Source organism: Neofelis nebulosa, chromosome 2 (assembly GCF_028018385.1).
Source record: "Neofelis nebulosa isolate mNeoNeb1 chromosome 2, mNeoNeb1.pri, whole genome shotgun sequence".
Classification (NCBI taxonomy): Eukaryota; Metazoa; Chordata; class Mammalia; order Carnivora; family Felidae; genus Neofelis; species Neofelis nebulosa.
Window position 1 is genome coordinate 101,862,726 of NC_080783.1, and position 17,911 is coordinate 101,880,636.

The following is a 17,911-nucleotide window of genomic DNA, read 5'->3' on the forward strand; positions in this document are numbered from 1 at the left end:
GAACTACTGGTGAATGGTTCTTTACGAAGCTGTATTCATTCCCATAATCTTCTGCTACACGTGCTTTTCTAATTAACTAAAGCGTACTGCCAATGCAACTGAAGCATGTAACAACTTTTTATCCTCTATTGATTGTTCCTGAGTCAAACTCTACTTTCTAGAATGAATATGTGAAGGTCTTTCCAAAATAGTCCCATCCATCACCAAGTATACAGAATACCATGTCCTAAAGCTCCCTTGAAAATAAACTTGTTTCCTCCATTTCCCCTACCTCATCAAAGCCATCAACAGCTCATGCCTGGACTACTGGATCAGCAACCTAACAGTCAGTCCAATGAACTCATGCTCCCACAACAAATAGAATGGTCTCTGAAACATGCAAAGCTGATAATGCCACTCTCTTCCTTAAACCTTCCAATGGCTTCCACTCACCTTATCATGCCCTGGGAAGTCCTGTCTGATCAGCTTCTGCTAACTAACTGCCCCACTTAAGACTCTCCAGCCACAAAACAGAAACTGGTCAGGACCCTTCCTCTTCCAGGTCCTAGCTCATGTTGTTCCATAAATTCCCAGCCAAGCCCCCACCTACTTCCCATGCAGCCTTCCAGCCCAGCAAACACCTATTCATCTTTTCAGTAGGAGTACTCTGTGACTGAGGCTAGGTGAAGTCTCCCTATCTTATCACTCTAGAAGTCTACTTCAAGCACTTACCACAGCTGTAATTAAATGGTGTTGTGTGTATGATGTATTTGTTTAGAATATGTTCCCTCATTGCTATCTTAAGATCCTTAAAAGCAGGGATAACTTGTTCTTCATTCATCCCCACGGCCTAGCAGAGTAGTGTTCAGTTAACATTTGTGAGCCAATAAATGCTCTTCTTGTCATGTGACCTTCTTCTAGAACAGACGTTGGCAAACTTTTCAGTTCGGGTCAGAGGATAAATATTTTAAGCCTTATGAACCACATCTGGAAAAGGCCAGAAAGTAAACTATCTTGGGCTTTCTGGGACACGTGATGTCTGCAGCAACTACTCAGTTCTGCCCCTGGAGCTTGAAAGTGGGCACAGAAAGTATGTAAACAAATAGATGTGCATGTATTCCAATAAAACCTGACTTACAAACACAGGTGGCAGCTGAACTGGCCTAAGGGCTGTAGTAGGCTAATTCCTTTTCTAGAACTTCTATTCTAACATGAAGATCTTCACTCCTTCCCCGCTTTCTCCCTTCTTGAAGAATAGCTTCATTTTACTTGAATGTAATTATAAAAAAAAAAAAAAAAGCCACCAACCTCTTCCAGATGTTTGGTCTTCTGCAGAATCTGCTTATTCAAGGAAATGACTTTCCGACGATGTAGCTGGGAGGTTCCTAATTTTTCTGGACTTTCTTCTGCTGACAACTCAGACTGCTGTGGGAAACACGGAGGGCAAGCCCAAAGATTTAGTTAGCCCATCTCAGTTTATGTGAGACGGATCCATCCCTGCTCACCCTGGGAAGAGCACTACGAGCAGCCTGTCAAAACCAAGCCAGGGCAGCCATGGGGTCCCATGCAAAACCCCGGTCCAGAGAAGACTCTGACACAATGATCAGGTTCCTCACCAACAGAGTCTGCATTCCTGGCAGAGGAGCAGCATGTGCAGAAGCACAGGAATACATAACTGTGGTTATGTTGGTATCATGTAGGTCGTATAGGCAACAGGGCACCATCAAAAGGTTTTAAATAGAGGAATAACACAGTCATATCAATATCTTCATGAGACTACAATGGATTTATCAAGAATGGCAAACTGATTCACTTTCACTTTCACTGAAGTATTATAAGTATATGGTCCAAAAGTTTAACTGTTTGCAAGTATTTATAATGAAAAGCCACAGCCTATCAACTTATTTCTCTCCATCCTATGGATCCACTCCCTTTCTATTCTTTTGGTGTTCACAGAGGATAAATTTGAAAGGGATGAAAGTTGGTGAGGGGCCAGCAGGAGATTCCTAAAATTGTATGTGAGGAGGGAAGGGAGAAAAAGGTTGTGTAGGAAGTAGAGACCTGTCAGGACTCGAAGTGGGTAAGGGAGAGATTTCTGGGTGAATGCAGCAACGGCACTGAGAAACCACACAGAGGAGGAGGCAGCTGGGTAGAGACACTGAATACAACCAGCAGCCTCACCCTAGTGAGAAGCCTTAGGACAAACGAATTAAAAGGTTGATCCTGTTGCAACAGGAGTCCTTCCCATACTTCGTAGATAATCATAAAAAGCTTAGATAAGCTTTATTAAACAAATGCCCATTTCAACCACATTTCCTTCTTTACTGGAAGTATCCCAGTTCCAAACTAGGCAGTGACTTTAAGCCCGAGTGCAACACAACTACTTGGGTATTTGATTTTCTCTGCATGTTTTCGCAGTGATCATAAGCTTGAAAGTCTGGAAGATTTGCCCACAGGGAAAAGAGATGGGGAAGTGAGGAGGAGGAGAAATTGGACGGAACAGTCACCATTTATTTTGGTTAAGGACTTCCCTGAATAATTCAGCAGCACTACTAACAGATGATGAGTTTTTGCCGCTTAACGGTTCCGGAGGTGGGGAACAACCAGCAGGATATGGCTGCGTAAAACAGTAAGGAATATCCATCACTTTCCATCTCGTGGGCTGGTGGGCCATAAAAGAAATAGAAAAACTAAGCACTCAGTAATGCAACATATCTAGCCTTGAAACCAGGGATTTTAAAAAAATGTCAACTAACATACTTTAGCTTATCTGGATCTCTGGGAATTAGAGTTAACTTTAAAATAAAAAAAATTTTTTTTTATTTACTTTTGAGAGAGAAAGAGAAAGAGAGTGGGGGAGGGGGAGAGAGAGAGGGAGACACAGAATCTGAAGCAGGCTCCACACTCTGGGCTGTTAGCACAGAGCCCGATGTGGGGCTCGAACCCATGGACCACAAGAGCATGACCTGGGCCAAACTTGGAGGCTTAAGGATGCTTAAACCACCCAGGCGCCCCTAGATTTAACTTTTGCAAATACAACTAATTTGGTCACATCAAGAGATTCGCAACCTATAGTCTAGAGATGGGGAACTGTTTCTGAAAATTATCTGAGTATAAAAACTGGGGGAGGAGGAAGGACGACTCCCTCTCAATTTTTTTTTTTTTTTTTTTTTTTTTATTTTTTATTTTTGGGACAGAGAGAGACAGAGCATGAACGGGGGAGGGGCAGAGAGAGAGGGAGACACAGAATCGGAAACAGGCTCCAGGCTCCGAGCCATCAGCCCAGAGCCTGACGCGGGGCTCGAACTCACGGACCGCGAGATCGTGACCTGGCTGAAGTCGGACGCTTAACCGACTGCGCCACCCAGGCGCCCCTCCCTCTCAATTTTTAAATCATTTGTCAGAAACAGATTTATTATGAACCAATTATATCTCCTCTACACTGATGAACAATGTTATTTATTTGCCCACTTTTGTTTGCTATATATATTTAATAGCTTTTTTTTTTTTCATAGTTAATTTTCAGATTTGGGTTTTACCATCCAACTTAGATTCCTTGACACTGATTTCCAGCATGTCTCTGGCATATCCTGAGAGCTTTTAACTCTACTAGTAGAATTACATAAGCCTTCTAGCTAATGATTTATTGACAATTGAAACAGAACGGATTCCCTGTTCCCTGGAACTACCCCAGAGGTATGTCCCCATGTTTGACATCAGGATTATCTGGAGTATCCTGACCTCCTCCAGTGGCCTATGCAGGCAGGCTCCAGGGGATCAGTGTCTCACTTATCCCCCAGACTTCTTCCAGTCTGCAGGGGCGAGCACATACTCATTCAGGGCTGTTCTGGACCTTGGTGGCATGGCTTGGATGGTGTTTCCAACTTTTAGCAAGTTTTCCTGCTGATGAACTGCTTTTATGGCTAAGGTCCTCAGGTAATGAAAAGTGTATCTCCAACCTGGTGTCTTTACCCTCTTACCCGTGTACCTGCATACGTACAGCTTTGTTTTAAAATCAAGACCTTTGACTTCACTTCAGAGAAGGCTTCTTGCAGGAAAACCAGTGGCTACCTCGATATCTGGAAAGATATCTAGGCCGGTTTATTATCTCTTTCTCTATTTTACAATCTTTCTACCTAGATTTATTTTACTATTTTATTTCATTTTTTGAGAGAGAGAGAGAGGCAGAGGGAGAGGGGGAAGGGGAGAGGGAGAGGGAGAGGGGAAGGAGAGAGAGAGAGAGAGAGAGAGAGAGAGAGAGGAGAGAGGGAGAGAGGGAGAGAGGGAGAGAGGGAGAAAAGGAGAGAGAGAGAGAGAGAGAGAGAGAGAGAGAGAGAGAGAGAGAGAGAGAGAGAGAGAGAGAGAGAGAGAATCTTAAGCAGGCTCCATGCTCAGCATAGCTTGACCCCACGACCCTGGGATCATGACCTGAGCTGAAATCAAGAGTTGCACACTCAACTGACTGAGCCACCCAAGTGCCCCTTTCTATCTAGATTTAAATTTTTAGCCACATGGTCTGACTCTCCCAGGGGTCGTCAAGGTCAATGTCTTGACAATAATACTAAATTTTTTTCACAATAATACTAAAATGTCATCTTGTTCATTCTCATTCTCATGATTATACTGTGAAGTTTCTCAGATGTTATATGTCATGTAGTATCATTGCTTTGATGTTAATATGTAATGCATTTATTACTATTATTTGTAAATGCATTAATATGTGAGCTATTGAGACGTCAGTAGTTTTTAAGAGTTCTTAAAGGGTCCTGAAACTGAAAATTTTGAGAACCACTACTTTAATCTAAGGGGCCTGGCCCACTTGGGAATCCTGTATTGGTCCCAATCACTGATTGGGGCCACCTCATTAGCAATGAGCTCCAATCAGTGGAGTGGGCCCACCTATAACTTATATAACCTACAGAGAGGAAAGTTCCTTCTGATTCCACTAGGTGCAGCCCCTTAAATTTGAATCTTCAAAGCATTAATGTACATTAATATCAGGATATTATATGCCAATTCCATATCTGACATTTCTCCATCCCAATTAAAATGGGTAATATATGCACATGAACAGGCTCAGAGCACATATGAATTGTGGGTTCCTCCGTTTGCCTTTGAGTCTAGTGATGGTGCTATGTAAAGTGCTTTGTTTAATGGGAAGTTATTTTTGTGCAGATATAATCATTTATTCTTAAGCTGAATTAAAGAGTCTTAACCTAGTCAATGGAAAGCCTATTTTTTAAACATATTTTTTATTAAGCAATCTAGAGACTGATAAAGGCAGAAGCAGTTCTTTAGAGCATTATGGCCCATGTGGCATTCTGGTCACCGAGAGTCACAGTGAGAAGGAAATTGAAGATGACGATGTTGGAACTGGAAGGATGAGACAAAGTTGGACCGATGGAGAGGAAACTTTATAGTAAATCTTTCACAGAAAAAATTAAATCCTTGGGGCATCTTAAACTGATTTCTACTTGAAAAGTGCAATATCTCTCAAAGAATGCCAATCATCTACAAATATTCCATTTGTGTTTACACTGGAGGGAGGACTAAAAAACCAATCTAATTTTGTTCAACAATTTCAGATTAAGAACGTGCTTTTAAAACCACAGTGTGGATTAAGATGACTTCTAGTACAGATTCAATGTTTTCTAATAATGATAGATATTCATAACTTCCACTCTTAGGGGAACCAGATTTAAATGTCATTCAATAATATTAGTCTGGTTCAAAATAGTAAATTCCTAAGAGAAACAAAAAATGATTACTTTAGCTAAAACTATATACTTTTATAATGAAAGAGACCCCAAAGGTTATCTACATACAAACCTTCTTCCTAAAATAGAAATCTCTCCTATGTTACCTCCTTCCCCTACTAAAATATGGCCACAAAGCTGTCAGCAATAAAGATCCCTATCTCATGATATAGTTCTCTATACTGAAGAGATGGGCTTCAGTTTCTGGCACGTTGATGAACCCTTCTACTGAGGACAAGTAAACAGATAATATAAAATACTTAATTTTTTAATCTTTTTTTTTTTTTTTAACGTTTTTATTTATTTTTGAGACAGAGAGAGACAAAGCATGAACGGGGGAGGGTCAGAGAGAGAGGGAGACACAGAATCGGAAGCAGGCTCCAGGCTCTGAGCCATCAGCCCAGAGCCCGACGCGGGGCTCGAACTCACGGACCGTGAGATCGTGACCTGAGCTGAAGTCGGAGGCTTAACCGACTGAGCCACCCAGGCGCCCCTTAATTTTTTAATCTTTTAAAAAAGCTATGAGCTAGCAAGAATGTAAGAAACCTGTCAAGCCGAAAGTTAGTGAAAGTGGAACTCTAGGAAGGTATGTATACCCACTGCAGTTGGCTTTTTTCTTGAAAGTATTTGTCAACACCAGGTGAACTCAAACTTTGATTTTTACACTTCAATAACTGCTTTGCATAAACCTTGAAATAGGTGAAAGAAGAAAGAAAAGTCTGCAGCCAGATTTTTGTGATAGATTGGCCCTTATGCAGTGTGTGTCTAAATCCACACACTACCTATATGGTCCAAAAAACCCTCAAGTCAAGACTATGTTTGTTTGTTTGTTTGTTTTAATTTTTTTAATGTTTTATTTATTTTTGAGGCAGAAAGCGACAGAGCATGAGCAGGGGAGGGGAAGAGACAGAGAGGGAGACACAGAATCCAAAGCAGGCTCCAGGCTCTGAGCTGTCAGCACAGAGCCCGATGCGGGGCTTGAACTCACAAACTGTGAGATCATGACCTGAGCCGAAGTCGGACGCTTAACCGACTCAGCCACCCAGGCGCCCCAAGACTATGTATACAATGGACTTGGGCTGGGGTGTCTCCGGGTACTTGCCAGTACGAAAAGGCAAATCTCCTCTGAAAGAACAGAGATTCAACTCTAGGCTTCAAAGAATTTCTGTAGGTAAATTTGCAAGGAATATGAACTCACAATCAAAATTTGAAAGCACGTACAAAACACAAGCAAAAATCCAGCAGAAAACAGACAGAATCAGATCTGCAGAGACACAAACACATACATGTCCATTCTTCCCTGAAGCAACAGAGATTAAGTGTAATCACTCTTTCACATAGTAGTTAGATTTACTGACAAGGAAGTCTCCATCGCTCTTTCCTCTCCCCTTCCTGTAATGGTGTGTCAATACCCTTCCCCATCTTGGCTTCTGTCCTCTAGACATTCTCCAGCTTACAAGTGACCTTTTCACTGGAGTCTGAGCGCTGCAGATGGGATGGGACCATTCGCTCATCCCCCTCTGCTTCTATTAATGAGACTAGATATGTAGATTCTTTTCAGTATTTCTGACTCCCACTAATGAAACTGCGTGAATTTCAAAGACCCATATTCATGTAACACTGCTGAGTCTAAGGCACAGTTCTGGGTTGCAGGGCGGGCAGTATCTGCCTGGAATGCACTTAGCATTTAGTATGCATGAGCAGAATCCTATACCTCCCACTTTTATCCCCATGAACTACTGTCAGGTCGCCTGATCCTGAATTGGTATGACTGATTTTGCTGAAATTCAATCAAAGTTCACATTTATCCTCTTTAAAAAATGAATTTGTTTGGGCTCATCATTTCAACCTAAGGTAGTTTTGAATGTTGATTCTATTCTCCAGAGTGCTAGCCATCTCTTCTTTTCTAGCTTTAAATGATGTTCAAATCTGACAAAACAAATTCTATGCTTTATCCAAATTGATACAGATCCTGAGACTGTGGGCTGCACTGTGCAGCTTGAGACCATCCTACCAGGTCAACAATTCATTAGCTGATACCATTTTTTTCTTCTTTAGTTGCTGTTAGTTACTATCTATTGCTTTAAGTCATGCAGATTTCAGGAGACTGTGGAACACTTTAGAAATCCCATATATTTAACATTATTCTTTCCGGATTCACAGGATTCCTTAATCTCCAGATTCTGATTACTGTTCTAAATCTCTCCATCCCAACTTCCTTTGCTTAGCTGACGTAACCTTCACTCAGACCCTGTTATGTATGAGGCACAGTGGTAGGCACCGGGGACATGGAAAAAGACATAGACCTTACCCCTGGACCTTCACAGTCCACAGTCAGGTAAAGCCTTATCCACAAATAAAGGGGTTATCCTCCACATACTCCTCAAGTCTAAATTGTGCCACAGAGGAAGAGAGAGTTTTGAAAGCTCTTCTTGTTCCTTCTTCTCCCTCCCTTCCATTTTTTCTTCCACAAACGTTCATGAAAACCCTATTACGTTAGGCACTGGGGATATTCAATGAGCCCAGCCATCACTTACAACAGACATCCTAGTCCTGGGAGGCAGGTAGAGACAAGCAACACAGGGCACTGTCAGCAGCGCTAGGAAGGAAACTACAAGGAACTGATCCACGCAACATCTCAGAAGAGTCTGTCTTAGGAGGGAAAGTCACCCTGAATGGCCCCTGGGCGAGTCTCGGCAGAATCTTGTCAGAGTCACTTGTCAGCCTCAACTGAGCATTTATTATGTGTTAGGCAACTGAGATACAGGGATCAAAGATGAAATCTTGCCCCTCCAGAAGTTTACAGATGTAGGATGTGATTTGTCAAACACTCATGACCTTGTGTGAAGAAATGGAGTCCAGAAGGAAGGGGTATAAAAATCCACCCCTAGAAAAAAACTCTTTTTTCTGTCTGTGGTCACAGCAGGAGCTTCCCAAGAGGGCAGGCAACTCTTTCCTTATACCATACTTGTTCCCTAACTCTACATGCCAGTGCTGCTAGAAGATGGTAAAAAATGCTGTTCTGTGGCAGGGCCAGAAGACGGGATTAGAAACATTTGAATCTACACTTACCAGAAACCACGGTATTTCTACCTCAGGCCTACTCTTCAACAAGTAGTCAGGGTCGCCTGGTTGCTAAGATCCCCATGACCTGCTAATCTTGACAAGGCCCCTGGGGTGTGCTATCTTTCCTCAGTCCCCAGCCCCCTTAGTCTATTCTTTTCCATTTTGTCTCAACTGGGTATAGTTTTAAAAAGTCACTCATTCTGTCTATTTATTACCAGGAAAAAAAAGTTCAGTATCAACTATACCAACAAACCAATTTGCTTCGAGCGTGTACTGATGTTTCAAATGGCAACACAAACCAAGCAACAACTGGCATCCACTTGAGATCACCAGGCTATATTCTTCTGCAATTTCTCTCTTTATGGGTTGGTTGACTGCTAACTAGGAGCTTCTCAAGGCAGCGTCCACATCTTCTCATAACTCTGTCCTTGCCCCCATACCTGACACTGCCTGGGACACAGTACGTGCACAACAGGTGTTTGCTGCAAGAAGAGATCATCCCATGTAGGGGCTCAATTCTCTCAGTTCTCGGCAGAAAAGAAATCAAGCTGAAGTCTTAAAATATCCCCCAAATGATACCACTTTTCTTTGTAAATGTTTTAAAAAACTAAGTGGAATAGCACTAACTGGAGATATAAAACCAGCGTAGAGAAATAACAACATGAAGGCAGCTACCTCAACAAGGCAGATGACATATTAACAATGGGTTCTTCTGGGTCAATCCCACCCAATTTAGTTAGACAAATTCTCTGCGGTCCTACCGGGAGCGAAGGCTTAGGAGGCGCCGGCCACTGTGTGTGCCCAGCATCCTTTGGTTCATAACAGTTCCTGTGGGGATTCACAATCACCATTCTTCTTCATTCCAGACGGCTGCCAATCAAGGCCAGAACCATGTCGAACAGAGGTCATCCTTAGGACTTTACACACAGAAGTGCGGTGGGTGTAAGAAGACTGACAGTCTGTGGTGAAGCCACCAGGTGACAATGCAGAGAGAGACAGAGTGAAACAAAGGCAGAAAGATGAGACAAGGCTGTTTGAGTCTCTAGGAGCCCTGCATTCATGGACCTCCCAGTTATGACAGCTGATAAATGCTCCCTTTTGTTTATACCATTCTGGACACAGTTCCTATCACTTGCAAACAAAAGGCTCCCACACAGCATACTGTCCAGGTTAGTGAGTGGCAGAACTTAAGAGACAAGTTTTCTTTGCTTGTTGCATCACAAGTGGCATAAAAATTATCACGGTAGACAAAACTCAAATGGGAAGAAATAGAAAATTTGAACAGACCCACAACTAGTGAAGAAATTGAATCAGTTATCAAAAATGTCCCAACAAATAAGAGTCCTGGGCCAGATGGCTTCCCAGGAGAATTCTACCAGACATTTAAAGCAGAGTTAATATCTATTCTTCTCAAGCTGTTCCAAAAAATAGAAATGGAAGGAAAACTACTGGACTCATTCTATGAAGCCAGTGTCACCTTGATTCCTAAACCAGACAGAGACCCCACAAAAAAGGAGAACTATAGGCCAATATCCCTGATGAACATGGATGCAAAAATTCTCAACAAGATACTAGCAAATCAAATTCAACAGCATATAAAAAGAATTAGTCACCATGATCAAGTGGGATTCATTCCTTGGCTGCAGGGCTGGTTCAATATTTGCAAATCAATCAACGTGGTACATAAGAACCATATGATCCTGTCAATGGATGCAGAAAAAGCATTTGACAAAATACAACATCCTTTCTTAATAAAAAAAACCCTTAAGAAAGTCAGGATAGAAGGAACATACATAAACATCATAAAAGCCATATATGAAAAGCCCACAGCTAATATCATCCTCAATGGGGAAAAACTGAGAGTTTCCCCCCTAAGGTCAGGAACACGACAGGGATGTCCACTCTCACTGCTGTGGTTTAACATAGTGTTGGAAGTCCTAGCATCAGCAGACAACAAAATGAAATAAAAGGCATCAAAATTGGCAAAGAAGAAGTCAAACTTTCACTTCTTGCAGATGACATGATCCTTTACATGGAAAACCCAAAAGACTCCACCAAAAGACTGCTAGAACTGATACATGAATTCAGCAAAGTCTCAGGGTACAAAATCAATATGCAGAAATAGGTTGCATTTTTATACACCAATAATGAATGAACAGAAAGAGAAATAAAGAAACTGATCCCATTTACAATTACACCAAGAACCATAAAATACCTAGGAATAAACCTAACCAAAGATGTAAAAGATCTATATGCTGAAAACTATAGAAAGCTTATGAAGGAAATTGAAGAAGATACAAAGAAAAGGAAAAACATTCCAACCTCATGGATTGGAAGAATAAACATTGTTAAAATGTCAATACTACTCAAAGCAATCTACACATTCACTGCAATCCCAATCAAAATTGCACTGGCATTCTTCTCAAAGCTAGAACAAACAATCCTCAAATTTGTATGGAACCACAAAAGACCCTGAAGAGCCAAAGTAATATTGAAGAAGAAAACCAAAGCGGGAAGCATGACAATCCCAGACTTTAGCCTCTACAAAGCTGTAATCATCAAGACAGTATGGTATTGGCACAAAAACAGATGCATAGACCAATGGAATAGAACAGAGAACCTAAGACTGGACCCACAACATATGGCCAACTAATCTTTGACAGAGCAGGAAAGAACATCCAATGGAAAAAAGTCTCTTTAGCAAATGGTGCTGGGATAACTGGACTACAACATGCAGAAGAATGAAACTAGACCACTTTCTTACACCATACACAAAAATAAACTCAAAATGGATGACAGACCTAAATGTGAGACAGGAAACCATCAAAAACCTAGAAGAGAAAGCAGGAAAAAAACCTCTCTGACCTCAGCCGCAGCAATTTCTTACTCAACACGTCTCCAAAGGCAAGGGAATTAAAAGCAAAAATGAACTATTGGGACGTCATCAAGATAAAAAGCTTCTGCACTGCAAAAGAAACAATCAACAAAACTAAAAGGCAACTGATGGAATGGGAAAAAATATTTGCAAATGACATATCAGATAAAGGGCTAGTATCCAAAAAACTTACCAAACTCAACGCCTGAAAAAAAATAATCCAGTGAAGAAATGGGCGGAAGACACAAATAGACACTTTTCCAAAGAAGACATCCCCAAATGGCCAACAGACACATGAAAAGAGGCTCAACGTCACTCATCAGGGCAATACAAATCAAAGCCACCCTGAGATACCACCTCACACTGGTCAGAGTGGCTAAAATGAACAAATCAGGAAACAACAGATGCTGGTGAGGATGTGGAGAAATGGGAACCCTCTTGCACTGTTGGTGGGAATGCAAACCGGTGCAGCCGCCCTGGAAAACAGTGTGGAGGTTCCTCAAAAAATTAAAATAGAGCCACCCTATGACCCAGTAACAGCACTACTAGGAATTTATCCAAGGGATATAGGAGTGCTAATTCATAGGGGCATACGTACCCCAATGTTTATAGCAGCACTTTCAACAATAGCCAAATTATGGAAAGAGCCTAAATGTCCATCAGCTGATGAATGGATAAAGAAGATGTGGTTTATATATTCAATGGAATACTACTTGGCAATGAGAAAGAATGAAATCCTGCCATTTGCAGCAATGTGGATAGAACTGGAAGGTATTATGCTGAGTGAGATAAGTCAGTCAGAGAAAGACAGATATCGTATGTCTTCAAATCGTATGTGGATCTTGAGAAACTGAACAGAAGACCATGGGGGAAGGGAAAGGGAAAAAATAGTTACAAACAAACAGAGAGGGAGGGAGGCAAACCACAAGAGACTCCTAAATACAGAGAACAAACTAAGGGCGGATGAAGGGGTGGGGGAGAGGGGAAAATGGGTGATGGGCATTGAGGAGGGCACTTTTTGGGATGAGTACTGGGTATTGTATGTCGGCCAATTTGACAATAAATTCTATTTATAAAAAATACATAGCTCAATGTAGCAGTAAAAAAATAATAAAAAAAAATAAACCAATGACCACAAGCCTCCAAAAAAAAATTAAAATTAAAAAAAAAACTGTTTAAAAAAATGATCACGGTAGAAAGGGACAAAATCTAATCAAATGTGATTGTCTGCATTCTCTAGAGACTTTCTTTCCTTTCTGTTTTTATACGTGCATCCCTGACCACACTCTGGCCATTACCTCTTTTTGGCTACACCCAGCTCTAATTACCTGAGCTCCCCACAAATGCTCCTGAAAGATATCATTTCAAGACAGTCTAGGCTTTGGATTAAGTGCAAGATAGAGAATGGTCCTCATAATCAACAGGTCAGAAGCAATGGTGCCAGAACTTCTTTTTTTTTTAAGTTTATTTATTTATTTTTGAGAGAGAGAATATCCCAAGCAGGCTCTGTGCTGACTGATGTGGGGCTCAAACTCACAAACCGTGAGATCATGACCTGAGTCGAAACCAATAGTCGGACGCTTAACCGACTGAGCCACCCAGGTGTCCTGGTGTCAGAACTTCTCAATTGTTGGAAAGGAAAATTTCCAAAACCTATTAAGGAAAAACAAATCCTTCCACAAATAAGTCCTTCAGTGGTCCAAAATTCATCGAGAAGTTGACAGTCTTCTGGCTAGGATGTTATTTTCCAATGACATGAAAAACAATGCACACATACACACCATTTTCATTTTACCTATTTCTGTGGCTAGTTCCCAACATGATCTGGCCTCTTCTCTCTACTTAGCTCAAGGTAGGCAGTTGGATGAGGAAAGACGCTAAAGAGGCTGTCATTGCAAAGCCTGGAAGGCAGACACTAAGGATGATGGCAAAGGAGGCCTTCCCCGCTTTCCCGTATGAACACGTCACCTTGCCAAGGAGACAGGTTTCAAAGTCAGATGGTCCTGTATGCAAATCTGGAACTTACCAGCTGCAAGATACTGGACAAGTTACTTAAGACCTCTGATCTTTAGTATCTTCATCTGCAAAATGGATATATCACATGTTTATGTATTGAGCACCAACACTGCCAGGCTCTTGGCAAGGCCCCAAAGTTACAGAGAGAGTAAAAAGGTGGTCCACATACACATAAACAGATAGTTTCGGCTGCATGTGAGTGAGTGTAATGATGAAGGAAGGCAGACGATTACAGGCAAGAAGGCTGCATACTGCTGCGAATTAAATGAGATAATGGTATGCAAGGTACCTGGCACACTCAGGAAAGATTCTTCTGATTCCCCAAGACAGATCTGTGCATCTAGATTTATAAAATGTGCTAAGATTCTGGCTCAGGGAGATGCTGACCAAGGAATGATTTAGCTGGCTGTCAAGTATTAAAGTGGTTGCAACGGTATATAGGTTGGTAGGTATGTGGCATTAGGGAGAGTCCCTTCCCACCCTTTCAGGGACCAGGCACCTCCCCTGGCCCAGCCTTGCCTGGCTCAGCTTCCTTCCCTTTCTTCTGGCTCAGGTTAGTGGGGGACAGTGGAATGGGAGTGGTTTTTGGATAGTCAGGCTTCTTAGTTGCCTGCAAATCACAGTCACAGACTCTCCTTCCTTATAAAAGTGAATGCTAAGATGCAGGGAACAGATCAGACATCCGCACCAAAAAGAACACTGGTGTCTCATCTAGCACCTTCTGAGAAGAGTGTTACCCTTTGGATACAGAGGGGGATGGTGCTCCTTGGCCAAGAGCCTATGTGAACTCATGAATTATATATCTGGGAGCTTTTTTACATTCCTCTTCCCTGCTGCTCTACAGGAACCATATTAAATCGAGTTACATACCTCAGGGAATTGCTTTGAAACACATGGGTTATTTATCACGTTACACTGTTATAAGAATTTGTGAACCTTACAAAGAGAAGCCTGCACATGTGTTTTACTACATTTTTATATCCCAATGCCTGTCAACTTTCCAACTTGTCCCAGGCAGGCTGTTCGACTCATCCCCTGGTCACAAAATCATTTTCACTCTTCCTTCCTCCCCAAACTATCTTGTCCCCTTTCCTCACTAAGCAAAAATCCATCCTGTTCACAGCCTAATTTGGGTTTCTTTCAAGTACCTCTTGATGGCTTCCCTTTTGGGCATCCCTCAACCCTGTCTCTACTTCCGAGGGGTTCATTACTGAAACCCTGAAGGGAAGGGAAGGCTATGGATTTTAGATAAATTGCCAGTGCCTGGTGTCAGCCCAATTTATGGCAGTAAGATTACAGTGAAGAACAAACATACTGCGGTGGACAACCTGACAGCAGCCCCATGGTGTCTGCCTCCTGGTGTTCAGGCCTTTGTGTCATCTCCTCCCTTGAGTGGGGGTGGGACCTGTGACTTGCTTCTAACCAAGAGAACACAGCAAAGGTGATGGGATGTATGTGAGTGCATATAGATAGCTATGCTACATAAAGCTGTACTGTCTATCCCATGAGGAGCTGCTGCCCCTCGCTGGCTTTGATGAAACAAGGGGCAATGTTGGGGAAGACCACGTGGCAAGGAATGGAGGGAAGTCTCCAGCTGACAGCCAGCACGAGCTGTGGACCTCAGCCAACAGGTGGCAAGAAACTGAATGTTGCCAACAACCACATGAGCTGAGAAGCAGATCCTGCCCCAGTTGAGCTTTGGATGAGACAGCAGCCCCGGGAAGCACCTTCACTGCAATCTTGTGAGAGTCTGAAACAAAGAACCCTGCTAAGCTGTGCCCAACTGCTAGCCCACAGTGACTGTGAGATAATGAATGTGTGTTGTTTTAAGCTACAACCTTTGTAGTAATACTGCTATGCTGGGATAGATAACTGAATATATACACAGAGGAAGAGAAAAGCAGCCTCTGGCATCTGTGAGCCCAGCTGGCACTCTCAGCAAAGCCTGATTTGTGGGAGCTGGCCTGTGCATACTAGGTCTTCGTGTTAAACATACACAATTCCAAAGAGTGTCAACATCACACAAGGTCTTACAGATACAGTTAAAAACACGACCACTCTGTAATCACATCTGAGCATGGACAAAACCTGATCACTGTTCAAACCACAAACATGACCAAACATCCCCCTATACCAGCTAATAGGAGCATACAGCTTTAACCTTGATTCGTTCCCACCTTTCTAGAATTTTTTTCATCCCTCCCATCTTACTGATACAATTTATTTAGACACTCCTTTATAGAACTGCCCTTCCTTAAAACATCCAACACAGAGCAAAGTCCTACTTTCTTGGTCCTTCCTCAAAACAGCTAAAGTGAGCCCAAATTCCATAGTAAGTTTTTCCTAATGCCTCCTTACTGAGATGCCATTTGGTTCCCCACTGGTGAGCAGTCTCCCTCACTACCACCAGCAATAAACCTAACTGTTCAGTGACAGTTGTGTTCCTGGTGGTCTCTGGTGGGGGGATATTGACAAAACAAGAGCAAACAAATAAAGCAAACAACATCTACAACAAAGTCTTTCTATGAAAGTTGCATTAAAAACCCATGCAAAGAAGCACTGACTTGGGGGGGTGGGGGAAACAGGAGAATCCCACCCCCAGACATTCTAAGCCATTGTATTGGCTGTCCTGCTCAGAAGACCCCTCACTTGGTGGGAGGTGGCCACCTGCTGTGTTTACAGTAGGTCATAACTCCCAGTTTCAGGAGACATCCCTTCCCCAACTACATCATCTGTGCACAATCACTTGAGAATATTGCACGGCGGGTCAGAGCAGAACTAATTTGTCGTCAAGGCTCCTGAGACAGGGAAAGCAAAGCTGGATGCTTCAACAGACATCAACGGTTTAGGGGGATAGACGGAGTACGGCTGGGGAAGGAAGGATGTGAAACAATGCCCTGTAAATCTGATTTTACCGATACTACATCTCCGCCAGACCAGAATCAGTTATGTGCAAAATGATTAATCACTGTCTCCCTGAAATAGTCAAGGTCCTGCTGCCCATTCTTAGGAGAGGGAAAAAAATCTAACACTGAAATATGACTTTCCGGCTTTAGTTCATTCCATACACTTTTAATAAAGTGGAACAAAAAATTTTGCCTTGGGCTTGGTTGAGTTATGGGGTTTGTCTCCTAAGCGGCAAAGCTTATTCCTCGACCCAATCACCAAACTGGGCCCAAGTTATAAGAAGCCTGGTAGAGGAGAAATGCCTGTGCTATACCTCCGGCATCGATTTATCAGATGCGATAATCGCTCTGAGAGACAGGTTTTCTCTTTATATGTATAGAAAAATAGGCACTGCAGAGGAAAATTTACTGAGCTAATGGGCAGATGCTGTTGGCTTTGCGTGGCATGCATGTTTTTGACAAATGTTGCTGATGAATTACAACTTGACTCCATCAATGCTGCGAAAGGGTGTAGGGGCAGAGAACAAATCCTTGAGGCATCACCTGAGGCAAAGATGCCAGCCAGGCCTCCACATACCTTCTCCGCGTACTCGGACACAATCTGCTTGATCTCTGCGGAGCAGAGTCCCACGATCTGGCCCACGGAGCTCGCGGTGAGACGGCTCTGCAATCACAAGGATAGGGGGTGCGTAAGGCCATGCCTTGTCTTTCACAGAACTGGAAAATGCTCTGAGTAGTATACCAAAACAGATAATATTCCCTGGGGGAAAAGTACTCTGGCTTTTGTCTAGGCATTCATCAACAAGGAAGGGAGAAAACAATCCTCGGGACAAATGTTAAGCCCTCTCTCTACCTCCTGAGTCATTCAACTGTGCCAGATTCTCCTTGGTCCCCGGGTACCTCTGGAAAATCATTCCTTACCTCACACACCCCATCTCAAGGTCTCTTCCTATGGGTCACTGACAGAGCCTACAGGGAACTTGGAGGGCTTAGGACTCAGGGAAAAAAGAAGTACAAATGGGAGAGATAGAGGAATCTCGGAACTCCCCAAATATCTCTTTACTGCCATAGGCCTTCCCTGGCCTAAAAAGGAAGGATCCTTTCAAAGCCCTTGGTTAAACCTTTTGGACAGGCCTTGAGGTCTGGGCAGATCAACTATAAATGCAGTATTCTATTTTCTACCTAGATGGTGTGGGAAGTAAACAGAAAGTAAGGGCTCTTCTGGAATGGTTGGTTATGGAGAGGCAGGGCTGAACCACGGCTCTTCTACAGAAGCCCTTGGGATGCTGTCTCAGCAGGGACATTCCACTCTC

At 42.6% G+C, this 17,911-nt stretch overlaps 1 protein-coding gene across 4 annotated transcripts in view; it reads right to left on the reverse strand.

Moving 5' to 3' along the window:
- Window positions 1-17,911, reverse strand: part of CCDC93 (coiled-coil domain containing 93) — a 97,912-nt gene that overhangs the window by 38,252 nt on the left and 41,749 nt on the right. For all 4 annotated transcript variants that reach the window (XM_058715484.1, XM_058715483.1, XM_058715482.1 and 1 more), the window contains 2 exons: window positions 17,176-17,262; window positions 1,288-1,404 (listed from right to left, as the gene is read on the reverse strand). In XM_058715484.1, coding sequence (XP_058571467.1) covers window positions 1,288-1,404; window positions 17,176-17,262 — 204 coding nt within the window. The remainder of the gene's footprint in view (window positions 1-1,287; window positions 1,405-17,175; window positions 17,263-17,911) is intronic.